Source organism: Rhamphochromis sp. 'chilingali', assembly GCF_963969265.1.
Source record: "Rhamphochromis sp. 'chilingali' genome assembly, chromosome: 7".
NCBI lineage: Eukaryota > Metazoa > Chordata > Actinopteri > Cichliformes > Cichlidae > Rhamphochromis > Rhamphochromis sp. 'chilingali'.
The window spans coordinates 19,206,337-19,231,308 of record NC_137934.1 but is presented as its reverse complement, the minus strand read 5'-3'; the positions used below and the strand labels follow the sequence as shown (position 1 = coordinate 19,231,308).

At 42.2% G+C, this 24,972-nt stretch overlaps 1 protein-coding gene across 7 annotated transcripts; it reads right to left on the bottom strand.

The window, feature by feature from the left end:
- Window positions 1-9,566: 9,566 nt before the first annotated feature.
- On the bottom strand, window positions 9,567-21,205 carry gata3 (GATA binding protein 3). Of its 7 annotated transcripts, none has more exons than XM_080886234.1 (7): window positions 20,739-21,202; window positions 20,193-20,577; window positions 18,675-19,208; window positions 16,366-16,422; window positions 16,163-16,209; window positions 13,571-13,696; window positions 9,567-11,163 (listed from the first exon to the last, which is right to left on the bottom strand). In XM_080886234.1, exons 2-7 carry the CDS (start codon window positions 20,425-20,427, stop codon window positions 10,873-10,875), a joined length of 1,290 nt encoding a protein of 429 aa, XP_080742360.1. In that variant the 5' UTR covers window positions 20,428-20,577; window positions 20,739-21,202; the 3' UTR covers window positions 9,567-10,872. The 7 variants fall into 7 exon arrangements, with proteins under 7 accessions (XP_080742360.1, XP_080742363.1, XP_080742358.1 ...); XM_080886237.1 differs by having other exon boundaries at window positions 18,732-19,208; XM_080886232.1 differs by having other exon boundaries at window positions 16,163-16,422; window positions 20,739-21,205.
- Window positions 21,206-24,972: the final 3,767 nt, after the last annotated feature.

The following is a 24,972-nucleotide window of genomic DNA, read 5'->3' as shown; positions in this document are numbered from 1 at the left end:
TACACACTTTAATTACACGTTTGCACCAGGACTAAGCAGCATGATGAAGATTAAATTGGTGTGTTAAGCTGCAGGACAAGCATTTGTTTATCTGTTGTCGTTTAGATTTTAGTTTTCTGACCAAAAAAGGAGAAAAAAAAAGCTTGTAAGTGCAGCGATGTTTATCAGCCAACTTGGAAAATCCACATATTGGAAGTTTCCTACAACACATGCAAATACTTTATGCAAATACAAAGTTTGGCACTTTGGGTGCATTGTGCTAAACTAAAAAAATCCCCAAGCTAAACATTCCTCTATGTTGGTCTGGACTTCTGCAAAACTGGGGATGTTCACACTACTCCAGATAGTTTAATTTATTATCAGTGATGCTCAAACCTCTTTATGAAATCCATCGGCCACAGACAATGAGCGAGCAGGGAGATATCGACTACCCAATCAGAACAGAGGCGGCCACATGAATTAAGCCTCTAATGAGATATGAGGTAGATAGTCAGAGGGGAGGAGATATGAGGTTGCACTAATGTGTTTTGTCATTTCCCTCATCACTTTTCCCACTTCCTGGGGTGCTGCAGATAACCAGCCCAGATCCCAGTATGCCAGCGATTGGCCACAGCAGAATTATTTACCTAATAAGGCTTGTCTGATTGGCCCACGGGAGACAATGGCATGTGTAAACAGCCCTGGGCTCTGGACAGTTGACCGACACAGCAGTCTCTTTGTTACTCTAACTGTTGTCGGTGCAGACATGCATGATCACACACACACACTCCCTGGTTGTAGTTAGAGTTGGACTTGCGATGGGTTTTAAGGTTAACTGTGAAACTGGGATTTTGTGCTAAATCTGCCAGTAGCCAGTCACCTGTACCAGTATGCAGCATCTTTAAATATGAGCACTTTAAAGAGTTCACTGGAAGCACTGGATTGCAGGGTACTACCATACATTCATTTCAGTCAGACCACTTCATTGACGCAGCAGGGGTCCTGAGGCAGAACCCTGAGTAAAAAAAACACAGGTTTATCTGGCTAAAGAGTTCAAACTGGCTCCTGAAATTTGGAAGGTGTCCACTGTCACCACAGTAACAGAGGCCTTTAGTTATTCTGGTCTCCACTATCTTTTACTCTGTAAATTACTGGTGCCCAGAGGACCCAACAAACTGAGTTCTCTGAGGCTTATATATGTGGTTACCAGTATATTTCTTAACTCAGATGGAATGCTATGAAAATTTGTACATACATTTGTACTCCCCTTGTGATATTATAGCATTTCAGTCAGGGCCACTGCACTTTTAGAAACTTCCTGCAGTAATCTATATTTGGCAGTAAAGCTCTAATATGGGAGCTCCCTGCATCTGGCTTTCTACGTGCCCACATGGAAAGCCAGAACAGAACAGCAGGACCCCAATGCCGACAGATATGACACTGATTAGATGAGACACAGCGGTGAAGAGTTGGGTTGCAAAGTATTTAAAGAAGCTTAAATGCAAGTCCCTACATGAGATTTACCAACAAGGGGCATCGATGAGTATCAGCTGAGTTTGACTTTATGGACTGGCTTAACTGATGCTGTCAAAAATGAGTATTTTGGCTAAGCTAGCATATTAGAGTGTGCTAGCTTCAGAGGTGGCGCCTATGAGCCATTATGCTTCGTCTCTAACCTAGACTGCTGGTTCAGTAGTAGTGGGCTTAGCCTTCAGCTTTCAGGTTCCTCTTCTGTGGAACCAGGTCCCGGTTTGGATTCAGGATGCAGCCACTCTCTCTGCTTTTAAGATTAGGCTTCACACTTTCCTTTTTGATTGTTTCACTTACATTGTGTTTATATCACCCTGCATTTAATTGTTGTTTATTGTTAATCTCTTGCTCTCTTCCACAGTGTGTTTTTATCCTGTCTCACTCTCCTCACCAACAGTCAGTTGTGGCAGATGGCTGCCCCTCCATGAGCCTGGTTCTGTTGGAGGCTTCTTCCTGTTAAAAGGGAGTTTTTCCTTTCCACAGTGCCTGTGCACAGGAGTCCATCTGATTGTTGGGGCTGTGTCTGTATTGTCTTTACCTTACAACGTGCCCTACATGTTTGCTGACATGTAGGCCACAGAAGGAGATGTGACCTTCAGATATGTTCTCAATATTGAAAGTACTTTGTTTGGTAGTGGGTCGTGCTTGGCTGAAGCATTTCCTGAGTCAGTCCACAGAATGTCTGGTTTTTCAGTCACTTGTGAACCCATTTCTCATCCAGAACTTCAAAATCTTTCTCTACTAATTTCTCTAGTTAACAGTGGGGCCTCTTGTGTGCTACATTAGCAAGTCAGATAAAAACACACTATGCAAAAAGTACTGTATGCAACACAAATGTGCAGAGTACAGAAATTCTCTTGTGTGTAGGATATGTTCCTTGGCAAGATGAAGTCTTTTTCTAAATTGTATTGTACTCTAGTGAAGTTTTATTCATGTGTTTGTAATCATAGAGAAATATATAATCTCTTGAAACTCTAAAAACTCTTAAATTAGAATAAATTAATAGTAAATGTAATCCCCAAAACAGTAACTCCAGATATAACTCAGCAGCATCTGTCCTAAGATATCAACTTCTTACCCAGTTTATTAAAAGGTGATTAATGCGTGACTTGGCCCAGATATAAACGGAGTGCTATTCAACGCGCACTCTTCAAACAGACCTGTGCACACGGTGCCAAGATCGTGTCATCAAACACAGCTTAGCTAATGCACGTCCTCTGGCACTGCAGCCAGATGAACAGAATACAAACACCTGTCTGCTCTACTTTTCTGTGGATTTGTGATGCGGCTAAGAGGTGCCAGTCAGCTATCAGTCTGTTGCTGCGCAGCTCAGGTGATTTGGCTGTGTGTTTGTACTCTGTGAAGAGCAGTGAAGGCTTCATACAGGGTTGGGTAAACCCCAGTGACAGTTTGTGGATGCAGGCCCATGCAAATGTGCTCCTACCACAGAGGGGGGTTTTTTTGTGACAGGTGATGTTCAGTTTGGCCTAGGGGCTGGGAGCAAAGGCGGTCTGTTATACAGGGACAACCAGGAGCTGTTAAACATGTCCTCAGAGCCATGAAGTAGAAGGAATACAGAATACTTGGAAACACATTAGAAATGCTGCAGCAGGAGACCTCATGGAAAAGGCTGACATCATGGAAATAAAGTTAATATTCCAGAGGGAAAAATCTTTTAATGCTTGTTCTTTGTTCATTAACCATTTAAAAATGCAAGGATTAAAGACTTTAACCTTTCTTTTTTGTTTAATTTACGGTTACACTTTCTCCAAAGTGTGAAATAAATAAAGTGTCGAGCCTTGCTTGAGAAACAAAATCCTCCATGTCAGCATCTCGAGAGGACACAGTTTTTTTTTCCCCCCCAGTGCGTGAGCCTCAGAGATGGAGCTTATGAGCCGTTGCGCTTCGTTTCTAACCTTTACGCTGAGCTAAGTTAACTGTCATGACAATAGAGACTCATTGTTGTGACAAAAAAAAAAATGATGCATCAAAACCAGTTCCTTTTGTGCTGGAATACAGAAAGAGGATGTTTTCCCTGAGATGAGTTAAAGTCTATGACAAATAAAGCGAAAAAAATTTGACTGCACAATTTATTTTTTTATTTGTTTGACAGCCCAACCTCATGTAGTTTCCTCTGTTTTTAATCTGAATCGGTTTGATGTTGATAGGAACTTGTTGACTTAAAACTTAAGCTTCATTTCTATTTTAATTTTCCTTTCAAACACAAAACCTACACAATATTTACCCACAGGTTTACCTTGCATATTTGAAACTCCTCCAAAGAAGATGGGGATAGGGACACCTTCACCACTGTTGCTTTAGCTCAACTTTTTAGCCTTTAGACATGTGAGAAGTGACGAGGCTAACTGCATTAGTTTTGAAACCAAAAGGATTGTTTGGGATTTCTGTTAAGATTTCTAGTATTACAGTTCATTTCATCCAATGCTTTCAGTGAATGGCAGGTCAGGTTATTTGAATTTATACTATGTCCCAAAGGATTTCTTACACATAGGGTTACTAATAAATAGTGCATTTCACAGCTGTAAGACAAATTTGCTCATCTTTCCACCTCCATATTTCACTTATGCATCCTTACACTATTCTTAAATAACTGAACATTTCCCTCTCCGCCATACATCCCTCAGTATTTCGCTGAAACACTTCACCTCAGGTTTTTCTCAGCCCTCTCAAGTCATCACTCATTCCCTCTTACTCTTGTCTGTCACAGGCTGAGTGCCCCTTTACCTCAAAGGTGCTCCCTAAGTGAACCTGTGAACTTTGTGCCCCCCCGCCTCCCCGGGGAAAAACCTCGCGTTTTCACATCTGTGCTACACAAAGTCAATTTATGCAGAGGTAAAGGGAAGGTTTGGGTTATTTTTTTATGTTTGTCTGCTTTTGTGCGCACATTCAAGGAAAAAGTGATTTACTCTCATCTGTTTAAGTATCTCTACATAGCAGCAGCCTCCATAGCCTGTTGCAAACGCAAGAGAGAGTGAGTGCCTCTGTTTGTCTGTGGGTGTGTGTGGGGGATGGGGGTTTAGGCATGTTGTCTGCTAGGCCGTCCAAGAAGCCCCAGGGTACCTCAGTAAAAGAGATAATTATCTTTTATCTGCCATGTTGTGACGGGAGATTATGGTTCAAATTTACGATTGTTAAGGAGACAATACAGCACGAGGCTGCTCTTTTGAAAGTGGCGAGGGGGTCTCGAACAAGTGGGAGAACTCCCACAATGCTCCAGAAGCTCATCCCTCATGTTTTGGGCTTGAGGTCTTTCGAAAACAAAGAAAGGGGATAAGAACCGGTGCCATTTACTCTGAGAAAAATGACTTACACAAATCCTATCATAATTTTTAGATGACATTCTATATTGTGTGTCATATCAAAGTGCTATCGCAGGAGATCACAGATACAACAGACTACAATAAATGAGCTCAGTGTCACCATAAGCTCATTGTTGGGCCTAAAATTAGAGTTGTCAGTTGTTATTAAAAAAATGAAGTCGAAACATTTTTATCTGGGCTCAGAGTAGTTCTTATTTTCCAGTGATTCACAACAAAACCTCAATAACAAAAGTTTCATCTGAAGTTCTTGAGATTAAGATAACTGGGTTTCTTTGAGGGGTCCCAAGTGTTTAACCTCTACTAGAGTAGTCATCTAGGAGGTGGTAGGTGACAGCCAGACAGGAACATTAATACTTGGCACTAACCATCTATGCCACCATCTTGACAGTATAGCAAAAGAAGGAGCACCATCATCCGCACTGTCAGTGTTAGCATAGGTATATTTGTAGCATAGGTATATTTTATCAGGCATTGTTCTGTGTTAGATGGTATTCTTTGCTGTTTATGTGCGTTGCGCTTACGTCTTCACTGTATATGAATTGTTTAGTATACCTCGAGGTGTCATTTTTTTTACACGTAAAGCTTGCAGTGTTTAATTTCAGACACTACACCAGCTAAATCCACACACTAGATCGTATACACTGTTAGCTAGAAATGGTACTAACTGTATTCTGTGTTTATGTTGTTTGTTTTCGATTTGTTGCACAAAGTAGGGAACACTTGCTTCATCGCTGAGAGTCTGTCCAAGAAGATGAAGCTATAGCTAGTGTTTGGGTAGCATAGCTTGGGTAGCTAGCCTAGTGGTACACCAAAACTGCCAGAAAGTACCAAGAGACTTCAATTTTTTTTGCAGTAAATAAACTATAGCATGCTAACTCTAGGCTTTCAGAGGTGCTCATAAGCTAAGCAACTGCTGTGAGTTCATACTGGGGGTATGTAGATGATAGTTGTATCTGTTGTGTCCAATGACTGTAGAAACCAATGACTGTTTTCTTAGTCATAGTGGTGTCAGAAAAGTTTCTGACTGTGTAACAATCCCTTTGATAGTGAGATAGCTAAAGGAGGAACATGTGCCTAATGGAGCTGACTTTAGTGTTTGATTGAAGGTAGTCTCTTGCTGCTAGTTTAATTGAGGGCAAAGTCATGTCATTCTACATTATATGATAGCATACACATCGCAGATTTGGTCAGCTTGTTCAAAACTTTTATCAAAGCCAGATGGCCACAAGGTATAGTCACAAGCATGGTTCTCTAAAATCTAGAGAACGTCTCTAGATTTGAGTGGTTTTGAACATTTTGGCTACACAGAGAGAGAGTTTGCATTGATTACCCTGCTATAAAGCATTTCAGTATCACTCTTAGGAAAAAGAGTTGCACAGACAACAAATAGCAGTAGAACAATTTTCACAAAGTTGAGTGTATCACATTCTAATCGACTTGTCATTAGACAGTGTTGTCTGTCTCTTCGTACCAGTGCCAAATTTTAATGTTATATGACACACTGTAGAGCGTGTGGTATGGGATGTGGATAACCATTAAGCCGAACCCACGCTTATTTTTGTTGTTTTCTTTTTTTCTTTTTTCTTTTTTTTTTTTTTTTTTGGGGGGGGGGGGGGGGGGGTGTTCTTCATCCAGGCCTCAAAATATGTAGCTAAGAAAAAAATACTATACACTGTTAAACAGGTATTGGTTTGAGCTGTGAGACAGTAACAGAACCATTAGCCCACAATACACAACCTGTTCCCCCACATGAGACCACACTGACACAGATTGGTCCCACTTTCAAACCAGTATTACTAATACAACACTGCGTTTGTATGTGCTGAGAAACTAGAACACACCTAAACCAAGACATGAAACGTTTTGCACATAAACCATATGTAATGTAAAGAAAGGTGTGAGGGAACAATCAACACATCCTGTACAAATAGGTTTCTGCTTCCTGTTGTGTGATCATTTTTAGCATTGGGGGGAAATTCTGATGTTTTTTTTCTCTCATTCAGTCTTTACTTAAAATATTCAGAGTTTATTTGAATACCCCCTGCTATTGAATGGGTATTGCCTTTTCACATATTAATTCCAAGCAGGAAATGTTGCATCTTTTTGGAAGAAGAGTGGTTTTCAAAGCCATCAAATTCTTAGCGACCCCAAATTTGACCTGACCTCTGCTGAGGGTGACAGCGGTGCAGCGTGGATGAAGATGGACTATTCCTAAGAGCCAATTACACCCACAAATCTGTCATCATCCTCACCTGAAAGACGAGAGGCAGATGCAGGAAGAGAGACAGACAGAAGGAGAGACGGACAGAAATAAGTGGTTTGTGACGGGGATGACGATGATGACGGAGGGAAGAGGACACGGGATCACAGAGAGTGCCTCATCCTCACCTGAGCCAGTTGCAGCACCTCCAGTCACCCTTGGCAGACGTCCACAGCCAGACACCAGCGGGGAAAAGGTCAGCCAGAGGCCATGAGGTCCCACCACAAGGCAAAGCTCTCCTCAATCCCTCTATACACACACGCATACACTCACTATTTCTGTTCTCATTCCACATGCCCCCTTGACCTCACTATTAAAACACAGGAGCAAATCTCCTGATTGGTCACAGCAGCTCAGAAACAAATGATGCCAAATACCTGACTCCTGTATGGCCTTTTCTGCCGGGAAGCAGGCATTCCACTTGTGCAAATATATTTCGATACTGGAAATGGTTTGCAACAGTGCACAGTTTAGGGGTAGTTAGATCTTTAGAGTTGTTTAGAGGTTTCGAGCCAAAGACGACATTTCAGTGCTTTGCATGCGAAAGGATCAAACCTTGAGAGGCCGATTACGTGCAGAAGTTCGCTGTCAGACTATCTGGTTAACTTGTGGCATAATAAAACTAAAAATAAATTAATTTCTTTTTTTCTCTCATCTGAGCTTGATGTGGGTGTCTTTTTTTTTAAAACTCCTGCATCCTGTTATTATCGCAGATTGTAACAAATTAGCATCAGCGCGATCTCTTTTGCTTTGTTTTCTTGTACGTTTTTGGAGGGCTTTAAAGGGTAAAAATGATGCTGAAAGGCAAAGATTCTCCTTGTTTTACCACATTTACATTTAGTATTTTTTTCTGCTTAAATGTGTAAGTCAGGTACTATAAACACGGCTGTCCAGGCTCACTGTGGAAACACGTCACTTTCACCATTTTCACCAGAGTTTCTTCACAAGTCTTTCCTAAATTCTTGATTCAAATGTGATCCTTTAGAACTTACTGCTTTTTTTTCCATATTCCCATCATTTTCATGATTATCAGTTTTTAAATGGGATCATTGTAGCTAAAAAAAATAAAAAACAAATACTTAACATTCTTTTTAATCTTTTGCCTGTTCTGCTGCGTTTACGTACTTATTTAAAAAAAATTTGATGTGCATTCTGAGATGGAAGATACGGCAGATGTACTTTTTCATTGCGGATTTCATTAAAGCCAACGTGTCACGAACTGCTCTGCATACACAGAATAAAACATCATGCAAGCAAAGAGAACTGACGTGACTCTAACCACTGTAGCTGCGTTGATGTGAAGAAGATGCCGCTTGTAGATTACTGGAAGGTTAATGATGGTAAAGAAAAATGAAGGGGGATAACATGCAGGAAATTCTTCAATTGAGAACTTGATGGCGTCCAAAGTCATACTCATTGGATGAATGGAATAAATCATATATGCATCATGTCTTGGATTGCATGTACAGAGCATATGGTGATAACTTCCCAGCTTTAACAACACTAATCACCCACTACAGTGTATTACTGAGCTCTGCAGCCCTGCATTGCAATCTTTCATATTAATATCAGCTCGTTATCTTCTTTTCTCTCCTTCCTGCTTCCTTACACAGGCCACTGTCATGCAGTCGCACTAACAGCCCTAAAACTCTACTTTGAGTGCGAGCTGTGGAAATGTCACGAGCAAAACTGATCACTTAATAAACTGACGGGCAAAATGATATTAAAGATGAAGGGAACTTTATCCACTCTGCGGTTCAGAGGTTGAAACAAACACATACAGTAGTTCCTCTTTTCCACTCCTGCTTAACGCTTTAATCATTTCTCACTACTAGAGGTGATACATTCAGTGAGGTTAACTCAATGTTTAGAAGTGTTCATTAACTTTTTTTCTTTAAAGGGTGTTGTACACAGCCATGTGGCTATTTTATATATATTATTATGTGGTATTGTTATATGTATATGATTGGAATATACAGTATTTCTCAGCTTAAATTAATATCAGCCTGTATTTGTTATCTGACTTAATTATTAGTCATTATTAGGATGCAAGAAAAATGCCTGAAACGATGCTTCTTCCTGTTGGGTCCTTCTCGCTCAGTGTACGACAGATGTTTTTTTGTTGCATGTCGGTCGCGATGTGTTTATGTATTTGTCGGATGACACAAAAGCCACTTGAGCCCATGGTGCCCCGCGCATAGTGGCCTGTCTGACCCTGCCATTTGATTTGTTCCTCCATTGCTGCTGTTTATTCCTTCACTTCCTGTTTGTGCTCAACTGACCTAAGAGCTGTTCCTGTGAATGCTGGGTGAAAAAAAAAAAAAAAAAAAAAAAAAAAAAGGTGGGCGTTACTAGATGTGGTTGTGGTGGGTAGGTGAGTGGGTGGGGGTGTGTGAGCATGTGTCAAAGATCACACAGCACAGAGGCAGACAGAAAAGACAGCTCTCAACCACAGCTAACATGTCAACAGAGATTAAACTAGTTTATTATTTTCAAAGAGGAAAAAAAAAAATTACGAAACAAAAAAGCAGTCATATTTTACACTAGTGATTATTATTAAATTTTTTACAACCATTCAGTCTGCATAACATAAAGAAATAATTCTACATCTTTGTTTCTTTCGTATTTTTGGTACTCTGATTTATACATACAAATAACAAATACAGGAACTTTTTTCACAATGCATATAATCTGTGGGCAGGAAGAAAGTCTTTCAGGTGATCGAGTGTGTGCGTGTAAGTGTGTGCGTGTATGTGTGTGCTTGTACGTGCGCGCTTCAACACAAACCAATTGCCCGAGACCTATAGCACATCCAAAAAAAAAAAAAAAAAAGAAGAAGAAGAAGAAGAAGAGAGATGCCTGCAGCCGGAGCCGCTGACTCTCTGCAAACTTAATGCAACACAATTCATGCAGGCAAAAACCGAGGCCTGCCCTTTCTCAAAAGTCTTTCCCTCACCTCCTCCTCCCTTTTTTTTTTCTTTCCTCCGGGACTCGGAGGCAGCCTCTCCTCACTCCTCCGGTGGCAAGTCTCTCCACCTGCTGCGACTCGTACCCTTCTTGTTGTTAGCTGCCCAGGGGCATGTTTCCTTTTTCTCTTACTTAATTAAAAAGTCTTCATTAAATGTACTGTATTTCATACAATTTGTACAAATATATTCAACGTCTGTCTCTCCTCATCTTCAGCAGAAGGAGGAGAAGAGGGAGAGGAAGCAAGGGAGCGGGAAGGGGGTGGTGGTGGTGGTGGTGGTGGTGGTGGGGGGGGGGGGGGGTTCCTGTTACACAGGTGCAAGGTGAAGAGAGTCGGGTTTGGACATTGAGGAAGAGGGCGTCACAAAAGTTCTTTTAATGTCAGTTTTTTGTGATGTCAAGTGTGGAAAAATGGCTTTTTGTACACAAATGGAGCTCCTTATCGTGTGGATCAGCTGGGAGGACAGCCTCAATGTGGTGGTGGCAGCTCGGGGAGGAGGGAAAACAAAAAAACGTCCCCCTGGAGGTCGGTGCGCCACAGTCAAGTCAAGTCTGCAAAGCATTCACATCGCAGAGGTACACTTCGATTTTTATAAAAAGTAAGATACAACTGAGGAGAACAGGAGCCTAAAGCCTGTCGCACTCACACACCGTGGCTCGGCGGTGAGACTGGGGAGCTTAGATCGGACCGAGAAGCAGTTTGTTGTTTAGGATATGGAAGCAGGGCAGCAGAGGTACCGAAAGGTGCGGTGGTGGCGAGGCTGAGGATTCAGAAGTGGTGCACCGCGGGGAGCTCTAACCCATGGCTGTGACCATACTGGAAGGGTGGTGCGGGGTGAAGGGGAGGCTCGAGGAGGGGTGCATGGGTGTGGGGGTGGTCAGCATGTGGCCAGAGTGCGAAAAGGGGGGGAAGGATGACATGTGGCGGGACAGAGCGGCCGGGCTGAATGAGCTGGTCTTGTCCATCAGGCTCTTGGAGAAGTCGTCCATGTTATCTTGGGCCTTTTTGCTCTTCTTTGACTTGCTGGACATCTTCCTGTTCCTGGTCTGGATGCCTTCCTTCTTCATGGTCAGAGGTCGGTTGATCTGCTCTCGAAAGGAGAAAGAAAAAGATGGCAGATGAGTATTTGGTCCTCGTGAACATTTCACATGAGATACGAATCTTAAAATTTAAGATTCCAGTATGAGATTTATATTAAAGCAAAACAAACCGTAAGTGAGGGGTGTCACAGAGTTTCAGAGTAAATAAGAAAAATGTGGTGCACAAAGAGCTTTTTAGTTCTCTTAGAGGCAGATTTTGGGTTTTTGGACAGACATAATGATATGTAATGGAGTCCCATTACGAGGCGAATCAGGCTGTCCCATCCCGAAACACAAGATTGTTTATCTATACTGTGAGAATGTGTGTTTGTGTGTGTGTGTGTTGGGTCGGATATGAATGTTGATTCCTATAAGCTGGACTGTATCTAAGGCTGTAGCTATGCCAGGAAGAGAAAAGAGAGAAAAAGGACAGATGAAGGGGAGGAGGGGGGTGCAGGGAAGATGGAGAGAGCGTGTGCAGAACACAGACGGAGAAGAGTCTGGCAGCTAATGTGCAGCCGGTCAACCACAGAGACACATGGCCATGACGACTGTCAGCGTCGGCCAAGTCCTTCTCTCCACCCTCCTTCTCGACCGCGTGGCCGACTCTTGGCCAAAATGGCCCCAGCTGCCATATTCCAGCATAGGTTTTAGCGAGGAATGAGAGCTGGATGATGGAATTCCGACTGTGGGCAGGATTATGAGGGAGGTGGATGAGGCCGACTGGCTTCCTGATCTTTCTCAGTGGTTCTTCCCGGGGAAATGGGAACAGGGATTTCTCGAGCTGTCTGAGACATTGGCATTTTTCGCTGACTCTTTAAACAGCGGCTTCGATGATTAGTGGAGGGCACAGATCTGTTTTCCCCCCAGTGATGTGGGTTTCACTCGCTAAGCTTTGACTCCATACTGGGTGACCTTCTCTGCCTTGCGTGCCCTGATTCCAGTTCTAGGGCATGCTACACCCACCGAAAGCCAGTCTAGCCTCCGCTCTTTGATGCTGAGATGTCTACCGTCTCGCGAAACAATTCTTGGGCCTCCAGCGTGTGCTCGGCCACCAATACCCGAGCATATAAAAAAAAAAGCATTTGAGTCAATGGCCCCCACAGAATGCACAGTGCAAGCTCTCACATCCTCCCTCCAAAAACCAGCAGCTAACCACCTGAAACCTCAGCGTCCGTACAGAAGTGTGAGGACTGTACACCTCTCAGAAATATAAAGATGAGAAAGACACCTTACAGGCACAGTGAGAAAACCCCTGATTACTCGGAGAAGGCCATCTATGTTTTGGGTGTTAACACAACCTTGTGTTTGTGGCAACTTTTCTGTTTTCACAAGCTTCTTATCTGAGCTTACGGGACAACAGACTGCTACCATCAGGTGTTTTGTACGCTCACACTTACACACATTAGGAGCCCATGCAGGCCAGCGGGGACTCCACTAAATTCTCCATGAAGAATGTGGAATTTGTTTCAAAGGGAGCAAACCCCAACAGAAGTCTGGATTTACCAAAATAAACTAATTTCATAATTACACCAAGGTCGGGGTCAGTTCAGATGCTAATATGTAACGGGGAAATATTATTCTACTCTCCTTTTAACCTTGGTCTGAATCTGCTTCTGCACCGCCTCACAATGTGCCAAAAGTAACATGGGAAAATGATTTAACAGAGAGCGCTTGCGTGACAAGCTGGCCAGCAGAGCAGGATACTCTTCCCCTTATGCACAAGGGTATAGGCAACCTCTATCTGTTGTCTGTACAAGGGGGAAGAAAATTACCTACATGTGGCCTCAGAGCAGTTATCCTGCTTATTATTATTATTAGTTTCAGCCACAATGGCAGTTTGATTAAAAGTGACAGCTTTGTGCACAGGAGAGGAGAGAGAGGGAGAGATAAACGCGTCCCTGGGGTTTTCAGATTGAGGATGTGAAATGATGTGGCGAGGCACTAACCAACCCAAAACGAATCAGACGGATTGGTGGTCAGAGGGGGGACTCAGAGTCCCTGGCGCGCATGGAACCAAAAGGCTAGAAATAGAAGAAGAAGAAGGGGGAAAAAAACGGTCTAAAAAAATTAATCGAATTTTAATTAAGCCCCTTCTTTAATATTCAAAAGCAAGGCGGCTGCGGGCTTAGTTCACTTAGGTCTTATACATTTTAGATTCGCACTTACTGCCAATAAATCATATTAATTCTACAGTATTTGTTATCGCCGTGCCCCGGAAATTCTCTGCAGGGACAAGTCAGATAAAATATTCAAAGGGAGAGAGGGGAAGGTGCCCAGCAGGACGTGATGGGAGAGAAATAAAGAAGGCAGATCTGAGGAGAAGGGGGACATAGATGGGAGCTGGACGAATAAATATTGGAGGCAAGCCTCGATAGTTATGAGAGATATCCAGTGAAGGTTTATTACTCACATTGTGCAGTTTAAAGTACAGGCCGCAGGCGTTGCACACCGGGTCCCCGTTGGCATTTCTCCGCCACAGCGTCGTCGTTGTCGTCTGACAGTTTGCGCACGACGTCCCTGCCCGCCTGGCTGCCGACTGCACGACGCAGACAGGCCAAAAAAAGGGAAAGGGGAAAGAAAAAAACATCACATGACCACTCAATGACCCAATCATCACTGAGGTTTATTCTAACAGCTTTAATACCATCATTCAGGGCTCGTTTTAACACTTAAATATGGCTTAAAAAATACACACACTAGTTAACTTTCCTTACGCGAAATAGCCATGTGGCACTCATTAAGAGGGATTTGCAAGGATATCTGTGGAATTTTTAAGTCATCGGGATAAATTGGTGTAAATTCAGCAGCCCTGTATCCATGGTATCCTCGATTGATTTAACAAAGAAACAACACATGCATTTTCTATTATACCTGCTTAAATACAGTCTTTAATTTTTCACTCCAGCATTGCGCAAAGCTGCTTGAAACATTCAGGAAGCTTTTATTTTGACAGTATATACAATGTATATCTCTACCCAGTGCATTTTCTTTTGCATTTAGTGCAAGCTGAAATTTTTTTTCAATGAGGAAAGAAATAAATTTAAAAAAGGAAAACAGGGTTGCTTTCACCCGGGGCTAAAAATAGCCACGTAGAGCTCATACCTCCTGGAGAATAAATATTTACAGAACACATAAAAGCAGGGCCTTGAAATGGGAGAGCTATTAAATGTGATTAAATTAACCCCCTCCTTAAAAAAAAGCCAACACGTGACGTCAGACAATGGAAAGGAAAAGGAAGGAGATGAAACGTATAGATTTGGCATCTATTAAACGTAAAAGGCCTCGTCTGGAATGTATGCTTTGGATTCTTCCAATATGCGCACAAAATATGAATACATGATGCGGTGAAATGAACCACATGGCAATAATTGCACGCCAGTTAAAAGCACACAGTTTGGAGAAAGAAAGAAAGAAAGAAAGAAAGAAAGAAAGAAAGAAAGAAAGAAAGAAAGAAAGAAAGAAAGAAAGAAAGAAAGAAAGAAAGAAAGAAAGAAAGAAAGAAAGAAAGAAAGAAAGAAAGAAAGAAAGAAAGAAGTGGGTATTTTTGGCTTCGCTGCAGTCTACTAGGAGAGTAAAACCCTCGCTCCATCCTGCCACAGTGAAAGTCATGTCTTCCGATGGATTTCAGCTGCCTGCCTCACAGGCCAGTTTGCTGCAGTGGCTTGACATTGATGTTATAATCTCTAAAAACAATCAATAGACAGGTGACCGCAGAGGACACGCTAACGTAAAAGACTACATTATCTCAGGGAGGAATTTCCAATTATACACACGTGGTGGCCCAATAACCCCTGCTGCTGATCGCTGTGAATACCCAATCACAGTGAGGGAACACACCTTTTGAAATCTCTATTTTTATTCACTTAACCTATCATCATAGTTTAACCGGTTTTCTTATTTTTCCAACATTTTGTTTTTTTCTTCGCAGCCAACACTTTAAATATCAGCAATGAAAGGTCAACAGGATTGGTATATTTACACGTTGTGGTGATTTCATAGAGAAATGATTCGGCTCGCAGATCTTATCTTCGTGCTAAATTTCACTTTCTGGCCTGTACAGTTTTTTCCTGACCCTTTTCACCTCCGCGAGAAAGAGGTTCAAGGTCAAACTGACCTGGTTGTTACCCATACCTGAGCATCCTCGTGTATTTAAGCGGTGATTACAACGCTAAACAATTTCTCGTCGTGGCTCTCTGTCTGGCCTGGCTCGGGCTGCCTCAGCCTTTATGTTTTGACTGGGGAAGCGGGGCTTGTGTTGTTGAAAGCGACTTATCTGCGCTGCTCAGATATCCGGCAGCTCTTTCCTGAGTAGTCGGGTTTTCACATTATAGAGGCAAAGAGAAGAAGTCCAGAGCAGAAGAGGTCTGGACGGCCATTTTTGCCTCGAAAGATTTTTTTTTTTTCAAAGAGTGGGGAACTCCTGTGAAGCTCATAAGAGATGTAAGCTCTGATGAGAGGGGCTTTCCCCAAAATAACTGTAAAAATAGCTGCACTTGGAAAGCAAAAAGGTCTGCTTATAGCTACAATATAGGCTCACCTACAAGATGAAATAAAAAAAAAAGGATGCTGTAAAGAGTGCAGAACTGCAGCCATGCTCAGTTCCTTTAATTAGAATCAGAGTGGGGGGTCTTTTGTTTTGTTTGTTTGTTTTTTGTTTGTTTTATCCCGGGGGGTTGTTTTATTTGCTCAATTAAATATGAAAGATAGAAAATGTAATCTCTCTTTTAAAAAAAGTAAACCTAAGGCGCTCGCAGTGCAATTTTAAATTAAATATTTAAAAGTTAAATAACACTGTGCAGGACGTAAATAAGGTACTACAAGTGGAAATAGTCCAGATGTCGTACAATAGCTGTAAAGCTTTGATGGCCACAGGTAGCGTTCTATGATATACATGGGGCCTACTGTGTGAATCAATGACAATTTTAGCAAATAAAAAGTAGCACTGTCATTGCATTAAAAAAAACTGCACTTTTTTTCTGTGGTAATATCTTAAAGCAGAGACCTGCACTTGTCGAGTCAATTTCCTGCAGCTAATAGGCCTACTTCTTCCTGGATAGGGGAAAAACAGAGAGAGAGACGGAAATGTCATCAACAGAGAAACATGGTGGAAACGTACCAGCCGTCGCTTGGGTTTGATGAGAGGGCGATTCTGCCCGTTCATCTTGTGATAGAGTCCGCAGGCGTTACACAGATAGTGACCCGTACCGTCCCGCCTCCACAGCGGAGTCGACGTGGCCCCGCAGTTCACACACTCTCTACCTTCTGCAAGAGCCAACGCGCACACGGACACGGACACACACACACACACACACACACAGACACAAACAGAAGATGGAGAGAGTGTCCAGGTCAGTTGGTCCTTAAAATAACCAGCAATAACTGGTTCATGCAATCAATGCTGAGAATAAAAAGAGGTTAGAGAAAAGTATATATATATATATATATATATATATATATATATATATATATATATATATATATATATATATATATATATATATATCTGTAAAGCACAGAACGATTAATAATGACATCGACTAATAATAATAACTAGACAAACTAGTACCAGTAATTAACAATAATGATATTGATAACAATAACTAGAAAGTAGAAAGGTTTGTAGTAGATTTATTTGTCACACACACACACCACGCACGCACACATTAAACACATGTGGTTAGTGTTGGTGTCGAATACAGCAGTTGTGTTAAGGTCCATAAAGCATAAATTATTTCAGTAAACCACAAAACTTTTCACACTGCGAGTCTCTGAGCAGGATTTTCAGACTGAGCAAAATCCACTTTGGAGCGTGACAATTTTTTAAAATAAATCTAATCAAATCCGCCTTCGTCCGAGCCATTAAATTTTCCTTTATTGAAAATTTATATAATAATAATAATAATAATAATAATAATAATAATAATAATAATAATAATAATAATAATAATAATAATCTTTTATTTTGAAATGGGGGGGGGGGGGGGGCAGGTTTGACTGGCACTTCTCTAGTGACACCGACAGGTGAGACGCGCACTAACAGTTGGATTATGGTATACGGGGGCCTGAAACTGAAACAAGGGAGCTCGCTGCACACATAGTCAGATTATTTGAAAGCAGAGACTCACTCACACAGGGCTTTTGTGCAACGCCGAGAGCCTTTTGCATTCTCAGGCATGCAGCCACACTTCCCCTTTTTTCGAGCTGCAAACACACACGCACACATACACAGCTCGACTTCTTCACAAAGACTAAAAGAGATGCGTCGGTCCGGGTCGTGCCGCGTCGTTTAGATGTGACAGACATGCAAGCACCTGGGAAAGTGTGTGTTGCTATTTCTCTCTCTGTTTTTTTTTTCTTCTTTTTTTTTGGCTTGATAATATGTTGCAGAAATCAAACAGGAACTGATCCAATGCATGTGACTTAAGAAAAGCAGGCCTCTGCAATGCACCGTTTTGCACAGTGTGCTTGGTGCTCCGGGAGAAAAGCTTTCAGCGCTGCGCTGAGTTTACACTGCCGCACTGAAGACCCGATTAAAACATCCAAATGAAACTCTTCAGATCGCCAAATATCTTTAACTGCACATTATCTCACATGATCCCGGAATTCACATCTTTATTTGCATTAATGGCCCAGTGTATACTGCTGAATAATCCCGATGATATGCATCAACTAATCCTCTGTTTTCTATACACCCCATCAAAGACGCTGATATTAATCTCATTACAGAAAACTGGTTTTCAGCGGCGCTGAAATAACCTTTAAAATAATTACCCACCCTCTTCACAATTTGTAAATATCTCCCTCCTCTCTGTCTGTCTGTCTTCTTTTTTCCCTCCCCTCGGTGGTTCGTGCACTCTGCCACGGCGACGGTTCAGCCGCTTTTTCCCTGTGAATGAACGAGCAGTATCCGGTGCTCTACCGCTGGGTAAACAATGCAACTGTGGCGTGCACTGGTCCGACAATAATGGGATTATCTTAAACATATAAACGGGGCGACACAGCCCAGAGAGTTGGCTTCCCCTCTGTCTCTCTCCCACTCTCTGTTAGTGCAGAGGAAGATGAAAAAATGACCTTATTTATGGTTCAACTCGGAAATCATTTGCGTCATGATTTTTTCCTTTTTACCTCAATATAAAAAAAGTTAAATTCATTTTTTTTTTTATTTCAGTTGTCAATGGTGTTAATCTTTTTCCCCCATTTTTTATTTTTAATTTATTTTTAAAAATAAATATAACGTATTTTATATTTGTTTTATTGGTGTTATATTATATTTCATATTATTATAATTTTTTTTTTTAAATCAGACCATTAAGGGAAATCTGTGAGGTATTTTTGCGACTGTCTGGGTTAAACTGACTCCTGCGGCCTTAAACCTCCATGTGAGGTATGAACGTGCTGATTATGGGCATTTATTTTAGAAATCTATGTGATATTAAACACGGCTGATCATTAAAGGCTGCAATTCTGGGGAATGCTGTTAGATCAAAAGGGAATGTAATAAAGCGCACGCCTACCTGAAGTGGACCTTGTTTTTGGTCTTGTTTTGGAACCATAACTAGAAGATGACCCACCTATCAGGCTACTTGGTGGGAAGAGGCCTGGGCCGTATTCAGGGACATAGGGTGGGTATGTGGCGATGGGGTGGTGGGCAGAGGATGACCCTGCTCCGATTGATGCCACGCTCCGGCTGTGAGCTGACTCCAGTTTCATACTCTCGGCCAGGGTCACTTGGTACTTTATGCACTCTTTATCCTCCTGCCGCCCGGAGCTGCTGGAGCCGGGGGTAGATATGCCCGGATCCGGGGATACGTCTTTGGGAGGGGTCGGGGGAAACGTGAAGAGGTGTGGACTGGAGTGACCGGTAGACAGGGAGGAGGAGGATGAGGCTGGGGGGTAGACGGACAGGCTGGCCGGGGAGCCATGGTGCAGGTTCTTGGGAAAGGGGCTCAGGTTCCAGGGAGAAGTGCTGTGGTGCGGGGGGATTCCTTTGCTCCCCTCCAGCCAGGGCAGAGAGCCGTGCAGTAATGAGGGACGGCACACCTGGCTACCTGAGGCAGCACAGAAAAACAACAGAAAAGATCACAACCTGACTTCACTCTGCAGTAAAAACAAATACACATTGCCATTTAGAGTTGTCGGGCTTCAGGCCTGAAAAAGCAGGATTTAAGCTTTACACACAAATTAAGCAAACAAATCAGGTGACATTTCTTTATTTCTTTTTTATTATTATTATTTTTAATTATTCCACACACAGAAGCAATCATTCACTGTGACCAACATCCAGTTCTACATTTAAAAAATCCTGACAGTTTGTTTACACGTAGAAATTATTTGAACCCCTCTAGTGTGTAGAAATCTGAGAGTTTCATGTGGCCACGCACGTGCGTAAATTTACCCTTTAACCTTCCTATTGAGCGGGCCTAAATGCAACATATGAATGCATGTAATTCAAAAGTAACTCGACTGTTGAGGAAGTTAAAGCCTACATCATAGGAAACTTCATAAATGACTACGCGTCAGTGACTGGCACATTAGAAAATAGACAGTTGGAGTGTGAGAGCAGAAGCCAAAAAACATAAATACCAAAGTGTTCCAGGTGTATCTCTGGTTTCTGTGCCAACACGTCTATTTGTTTAAATCCGTAACTAAACACTCGATCGATCCAGAAAACAAATTGGGCACGAGCTTTTAAAAAAGGAAAAAAAACTTCACCAGCATATGAGTCAGCTCATGTTTGTGAACTTTAAACGGGAATTGACTTCAGTACGAGCCATACTCAGAAACCATACGCGTAAACTACACATATTCACGCCGTGGTTTCACAACACTTGAGTTTTATAAGTCGAATCAACCCGGGCTAAAATCGAAACTCGTTTCTTTTTTTTCTTTTTTTCCTTTTTTCTTTTGTCTGGGTCACAGTGAGAAAATAATTCCGAGCTGTAATGGAGCCTGCCTGCAATTACGCACGGGCATCCAAACAAATAAAGGGAGCAAATGATTAAATAAAAGGCCTTAACAGGCCGTTTACTTACTGTGTGGAGGAGGAGGGTACCTCTGGACGGCTCGGACAGAGTTTCCATAGTATGGAGAGACGTGGTTCCCCTGTCCATCGATATTAAAGAGTACATCCACATCTTCAGCGAGGGGATACTGCGAAGGGTCCATGTATGAGTGGCCGAGGCCCGGGTGATGTGAGCCAGGATGCTGTTCGTTCATCACCGCGGGATGATGGCTTATCCATCGTGGCTGGTCCGCACTTACTTCCATCGCTTGATTTCTTTAGATATATTTTTTCGTTGCTTTAGCAAATGTTCATGCACGCTGAAGCAAACTGGTACAAGTCAAAAGATAAGAAATAAACTGTCCCAAATCCGCGTGTTTGTTAAATCCACAGGTTCCGCGCTTGCTTCCGATCACCTGGAGACAGAGGGGAGAATTTATTGTCTTACGTTCTAACATTTGTTTACATGCAACGCTTCTAAAACTTGGCAGGACGCTCACGCTTAAGCAAATTCACACGCGATTTTTTTTTTAAAAATTTTTTTTTAACAAAGACAGAAATTAAACAGGGAACATACCCAACATTACAAATGCAACTGAGGTGCTGTCACAGAAATACGTCCAAAATGGAATCCGGTCCCACGCAGAGCTCCTGAACTTCTTCCTCTTAGCAAACAAACAGCGAGAAAAAAAAAAGTCAGTGTTTCAGCTCAACAAGTAGCGGAGGCTCGCACGGGGCGCAGGCAGGGCTTGTTTGCAGTGGATGGCCTCACTGCGCACTGACCAGCACCAGCAAGTTAGACTCACTGATCAAATCTCTGTTTGTGCGCAGTTGAAGCCCTCTCCATTAACTCCGCTCCTCTCTCTCTCTTTCCCTCTAGGTCTGTGAGTCTCTTGCTTACTCACCCTTGCCCTACCTCTCTCGCTCTCTCTCTCTTTCTCTCTTGCTCCTTCCAGTCCCCCTTCTTTTTTTCCTTTTCTCTCTCTCTCTCTCTCTCTCTCTCTCTTTTTTTTTTTTTTTTTTTTTTTTTTTTTTTTTACAGTGAAGGCATTCTTTCAGGATGGCGCCAGGCAGCTCAATGCTTGCAGACAGCTGTGGCGCGACGCAACTTAAGGAGGGTCTGTCAGTGTCATCAGTTAAGGGGAGGGGCCTGCTCTAATTGAATACAACATTTGGCCAAGGAAGATATAGAAGAGCTGCAAGAATTTATTACCTTTTTAATGTTTGTTTGTTTGTTTTTTTTCTCTGAACTCATCAAAAGAGGTATATTTGTTTTAAATATGAAAATTGTACTGTAGTAAGGCCTTATACACTTAACAGCTGTCTTATGCATGCAAGCGTGCTAGGTGTGCAAAACTCGTGTTGTAGGAAGTTATTTTATTTTGAATTAATCTATAAAATATGATACCTACGTTTATAAACTTAAAAGGGAAAACTTATAAATTCACCTTCAGCGTCATTAAAGTTGACAAGTATAAAAATGATAACCAAAAATAAAAGTTTTAAACTCCTTTTCTAAGAAAAATTTTTTTTATTACAACAGCCACTAAAGTCTGCGCTTTTTCCTGCTACAGTTTGCAAGAAGAGAAGAGCAGAAGCCGCTGCAGAGCCTGTTGCTCTGGGCCAACGGCATGTTGCGGGACATTTATGCTCTTAAAATTGTGACAGTGCGTCCTCTCGCGGTGACAGCCACATTATTCTAATGGCAGATCCAAACTGAGCCGATTTCCTCACCGCGAAGGGACGCCTGGGTGACTAAGCCTCCAGTTTTAAAAAAAAAAAAGAAAAGTTAAAAAAAATAGTTATAATGTAAGCTATTACTGGCTGTTACTTAACTCAGTCGGTATCTGTGCGGTAGCTGCAACCTGTTCACTGCAGCTCAGACAGACGAGCAACAACGAGCGATGTCAAGATTTATTCACAACAGTGAATAACGCGCATTGATAACTCGCACTGCGAGTGACCGTAGCCCGCCTCGCTTTGACCAGTTTTTCTTTTTAAATAAACAAACTGGAATTTAAAAGGATGTGTGCGCCGTGACACGGCCATGATGCCCTACGTCTTCCACCTGAGAAACAGTCCCCCTGTATCCCTCCCCGTGGGCAGGTGTGTGTGGGAGGGGGGTGGTTTTTTATGTCTAAATCCCGGTTTGATCTGCGTATACTGTCAGACTGGCGGTGTGTAATAGTAGCAGTGTGTGTGTGTTGGGGGCAGCCACTGGAAGTGACGTCACCGCGGTGTAAACAGTCAGGAAATGAATCCTCTCTCGGCGGCTGCGGGAGCGCGCACGCCCTCGCACCACGTAGGTATTGGCATGAATTTGCTGTGGGTGTAATAATAGGTGGGGGTCACTTCCTTAGAGTGGGGGGTTGGTACCAAATAAATAAATAAAAGCATTAAGGTGATCAATGAAGACGCCATCAGACAGATTATTTAGCAGGTGAGTCCTCAGTTGCATGCGCACAGGTGATGGCTCATTCATTCAATCCTGTCTGAAATTATTAAGCTTGCTCTTAACCGAGCGCTTGGGAGCACGGGCAGAGGAGGACTTGGCAAAGCGTGCTATTTTTCCCTCTCTCCAGGATAGCCCTACCTGGGGAGAGGGAGAGGGAGAGCGAGCGTTTCTCACACAGGCAAAGCCCGAAACTGAACTTGGACGCAAACTGCTGTAGCTGCCATTGTCAGGCTGTCAGCCGACTCGTGTAATTATCCTCTTGAAAAAAGTATCGCGGAGCGTTATCCACAAAGTAGCCGTTATAGGTGCTCGAAGGCAACACACGACGGTAAAATGTGGCCTAAAATCCCGATTATGTGTTTTTGTTTCTTGACTGGATGCATCGAAGCTTAGAGAATGGGACATGGAAGCCATCCCATCACTTGAGTCCCCAAGCCTCGGTGTCAATAACGCCGGGGCTTATTCAGCGCGGGATATAAGACTGCCTCTCCCTTTCTTAAAAAAAAAAAAGGGGGGGGGGGAGTCATTTTTAATCCTAAACTGTCGTCACGAAGGGAGAAATGGTGGCTTTGGCTCTTTTTTCTCTCTGTGTGTGTGTGAGGACGAAAAAGCGAGAGGGGCTAAAACGAGCCCACATTAGTCTATTTTTGTAGTTAATGGCCTACAACTAGCACCGATGCTGTGCGCAAAGATTTGTTAAAGGTTTATTCATAAACGCGGGCGAGGGTCCAGTCCTTTTCTTGATGGCTTAGATAATTTCTGCGAGATTATGTTAGCCAGCTTTGATTAAAATCGAGCCACTTTTTTTTTGTTCTCTTCACTGCAGTTAACACAAGAACGGATTATTCCATTGCCTGTGTGTGTGTTTGTGTGTGTGTTTAGGGGGATCAAATGTTTTAGATAACGTCTAATGCTTGCGTGCATGTGCGTGCGTGTGTGTGTCTGTGTCTGTGCGTGTGTGTGTGTGTTTACTTTGTTCCTCAGCGTCCCGTGTTCACAAAATTACAATCATTGTTTTCCCTCATAAATAAAAGTTTCCTTCCGCCAGCTGATTAATCAAAGGTCAGCGAGATAAAAATCATACTATATTAATACATGGTGTAACAGTTATGCCACCACCAGTGAGTGTTCACCCACTGCTACCACTACAGTAATATCAATACTTTTTTGAAAAGGAAAAGAAATTCAAATGATATGAGTAGCAGCTCGTGTGAGGTACATTTAGAGCCACGAAGAAGCAAGAAGCTCTATTGTAAAATAATATTGAAAAGAAATCGCCTGTGCGCATGCGTGTGTGCGCATTTACGGCCTGTTATCTTGGGTCGTAATGTGTCACGTATCTTTATTTATTCTGGCACGCACAGAGCTAAGATACCCAGCCAGAATTAGACTTAATTTTTGTGAAATATAAATTTTTTTAATATTTTTTTTAAATCAAAAAGCACTTTGGCGCAAGAAAACACACGATATAAGAACATAATCCAAAGAGCTTCTGTGGAAAAAAAAAAAAGAGATGCCCAGCCAGTGATTAAAAATGCTACGGGCTATAGTCATGCTGTAAATTGTGATATTTTTTACTGGTTAAGCGCTCATTTATACATTTTGAAACCCGTATATTACCGCAGGTAACCTATTTGTTTCTTACTCAGTGAGTCATTTGTCACCTTTCTAGTCTTTTCAAGAAAAAAGTGGGGCTGCTTTTCTGTCAGCATGGGAACCAAGTCTGGTTCTTAGAACAAAACTAGGGCGTAAAATTCTGCTTGTTGGGCGCGTGAAACTTAAAAACAGAACTGGCTTTCCTAGAACGATTTAAATGAGCAAGAGCTGAAGGATTGATCACATTTTCTTCGAGTGTGTTTAAAAAGAAAAAGAAAAGAAAACTAGCACATCAGATTTTGTGTCATTCTTCCCAACGAAGAAGAAAAAAAAGAGCAAAGAAAAAAAAGGGGGCTGCCAATTGACTGAGTTGTGATTCTTATCTTTATATCACGTCTCGCCAGACGCACTGATGTAATCTTTCATTTGAGGTGCAGGGCCTTTTCACCTCTTGTCTTGTGCATCTCCAAACAGAAGTCATTCATCATTCAGGCACTAAATTGTTTGGCTGATTTTTTTTATTTTATTTTATTTATGTTATTAATCTTTGTGATTTAAATGCGTTTAAAGTGGAGCTCGGAGTGCTAGCAGCCTCTCTGACACCTCATGCAATAACGAAATTTCGATTGTGACGGGAAATTGGAGTGAAAGTGCTATCCGCTCGAGCGGTCCGCTGCTCTTCTTCTACGTTTTTAATCCGAGTTTATATTATTTTAATAATAACACCGTATTTTTTATCCTTTTATCCTTTTTTTATCCT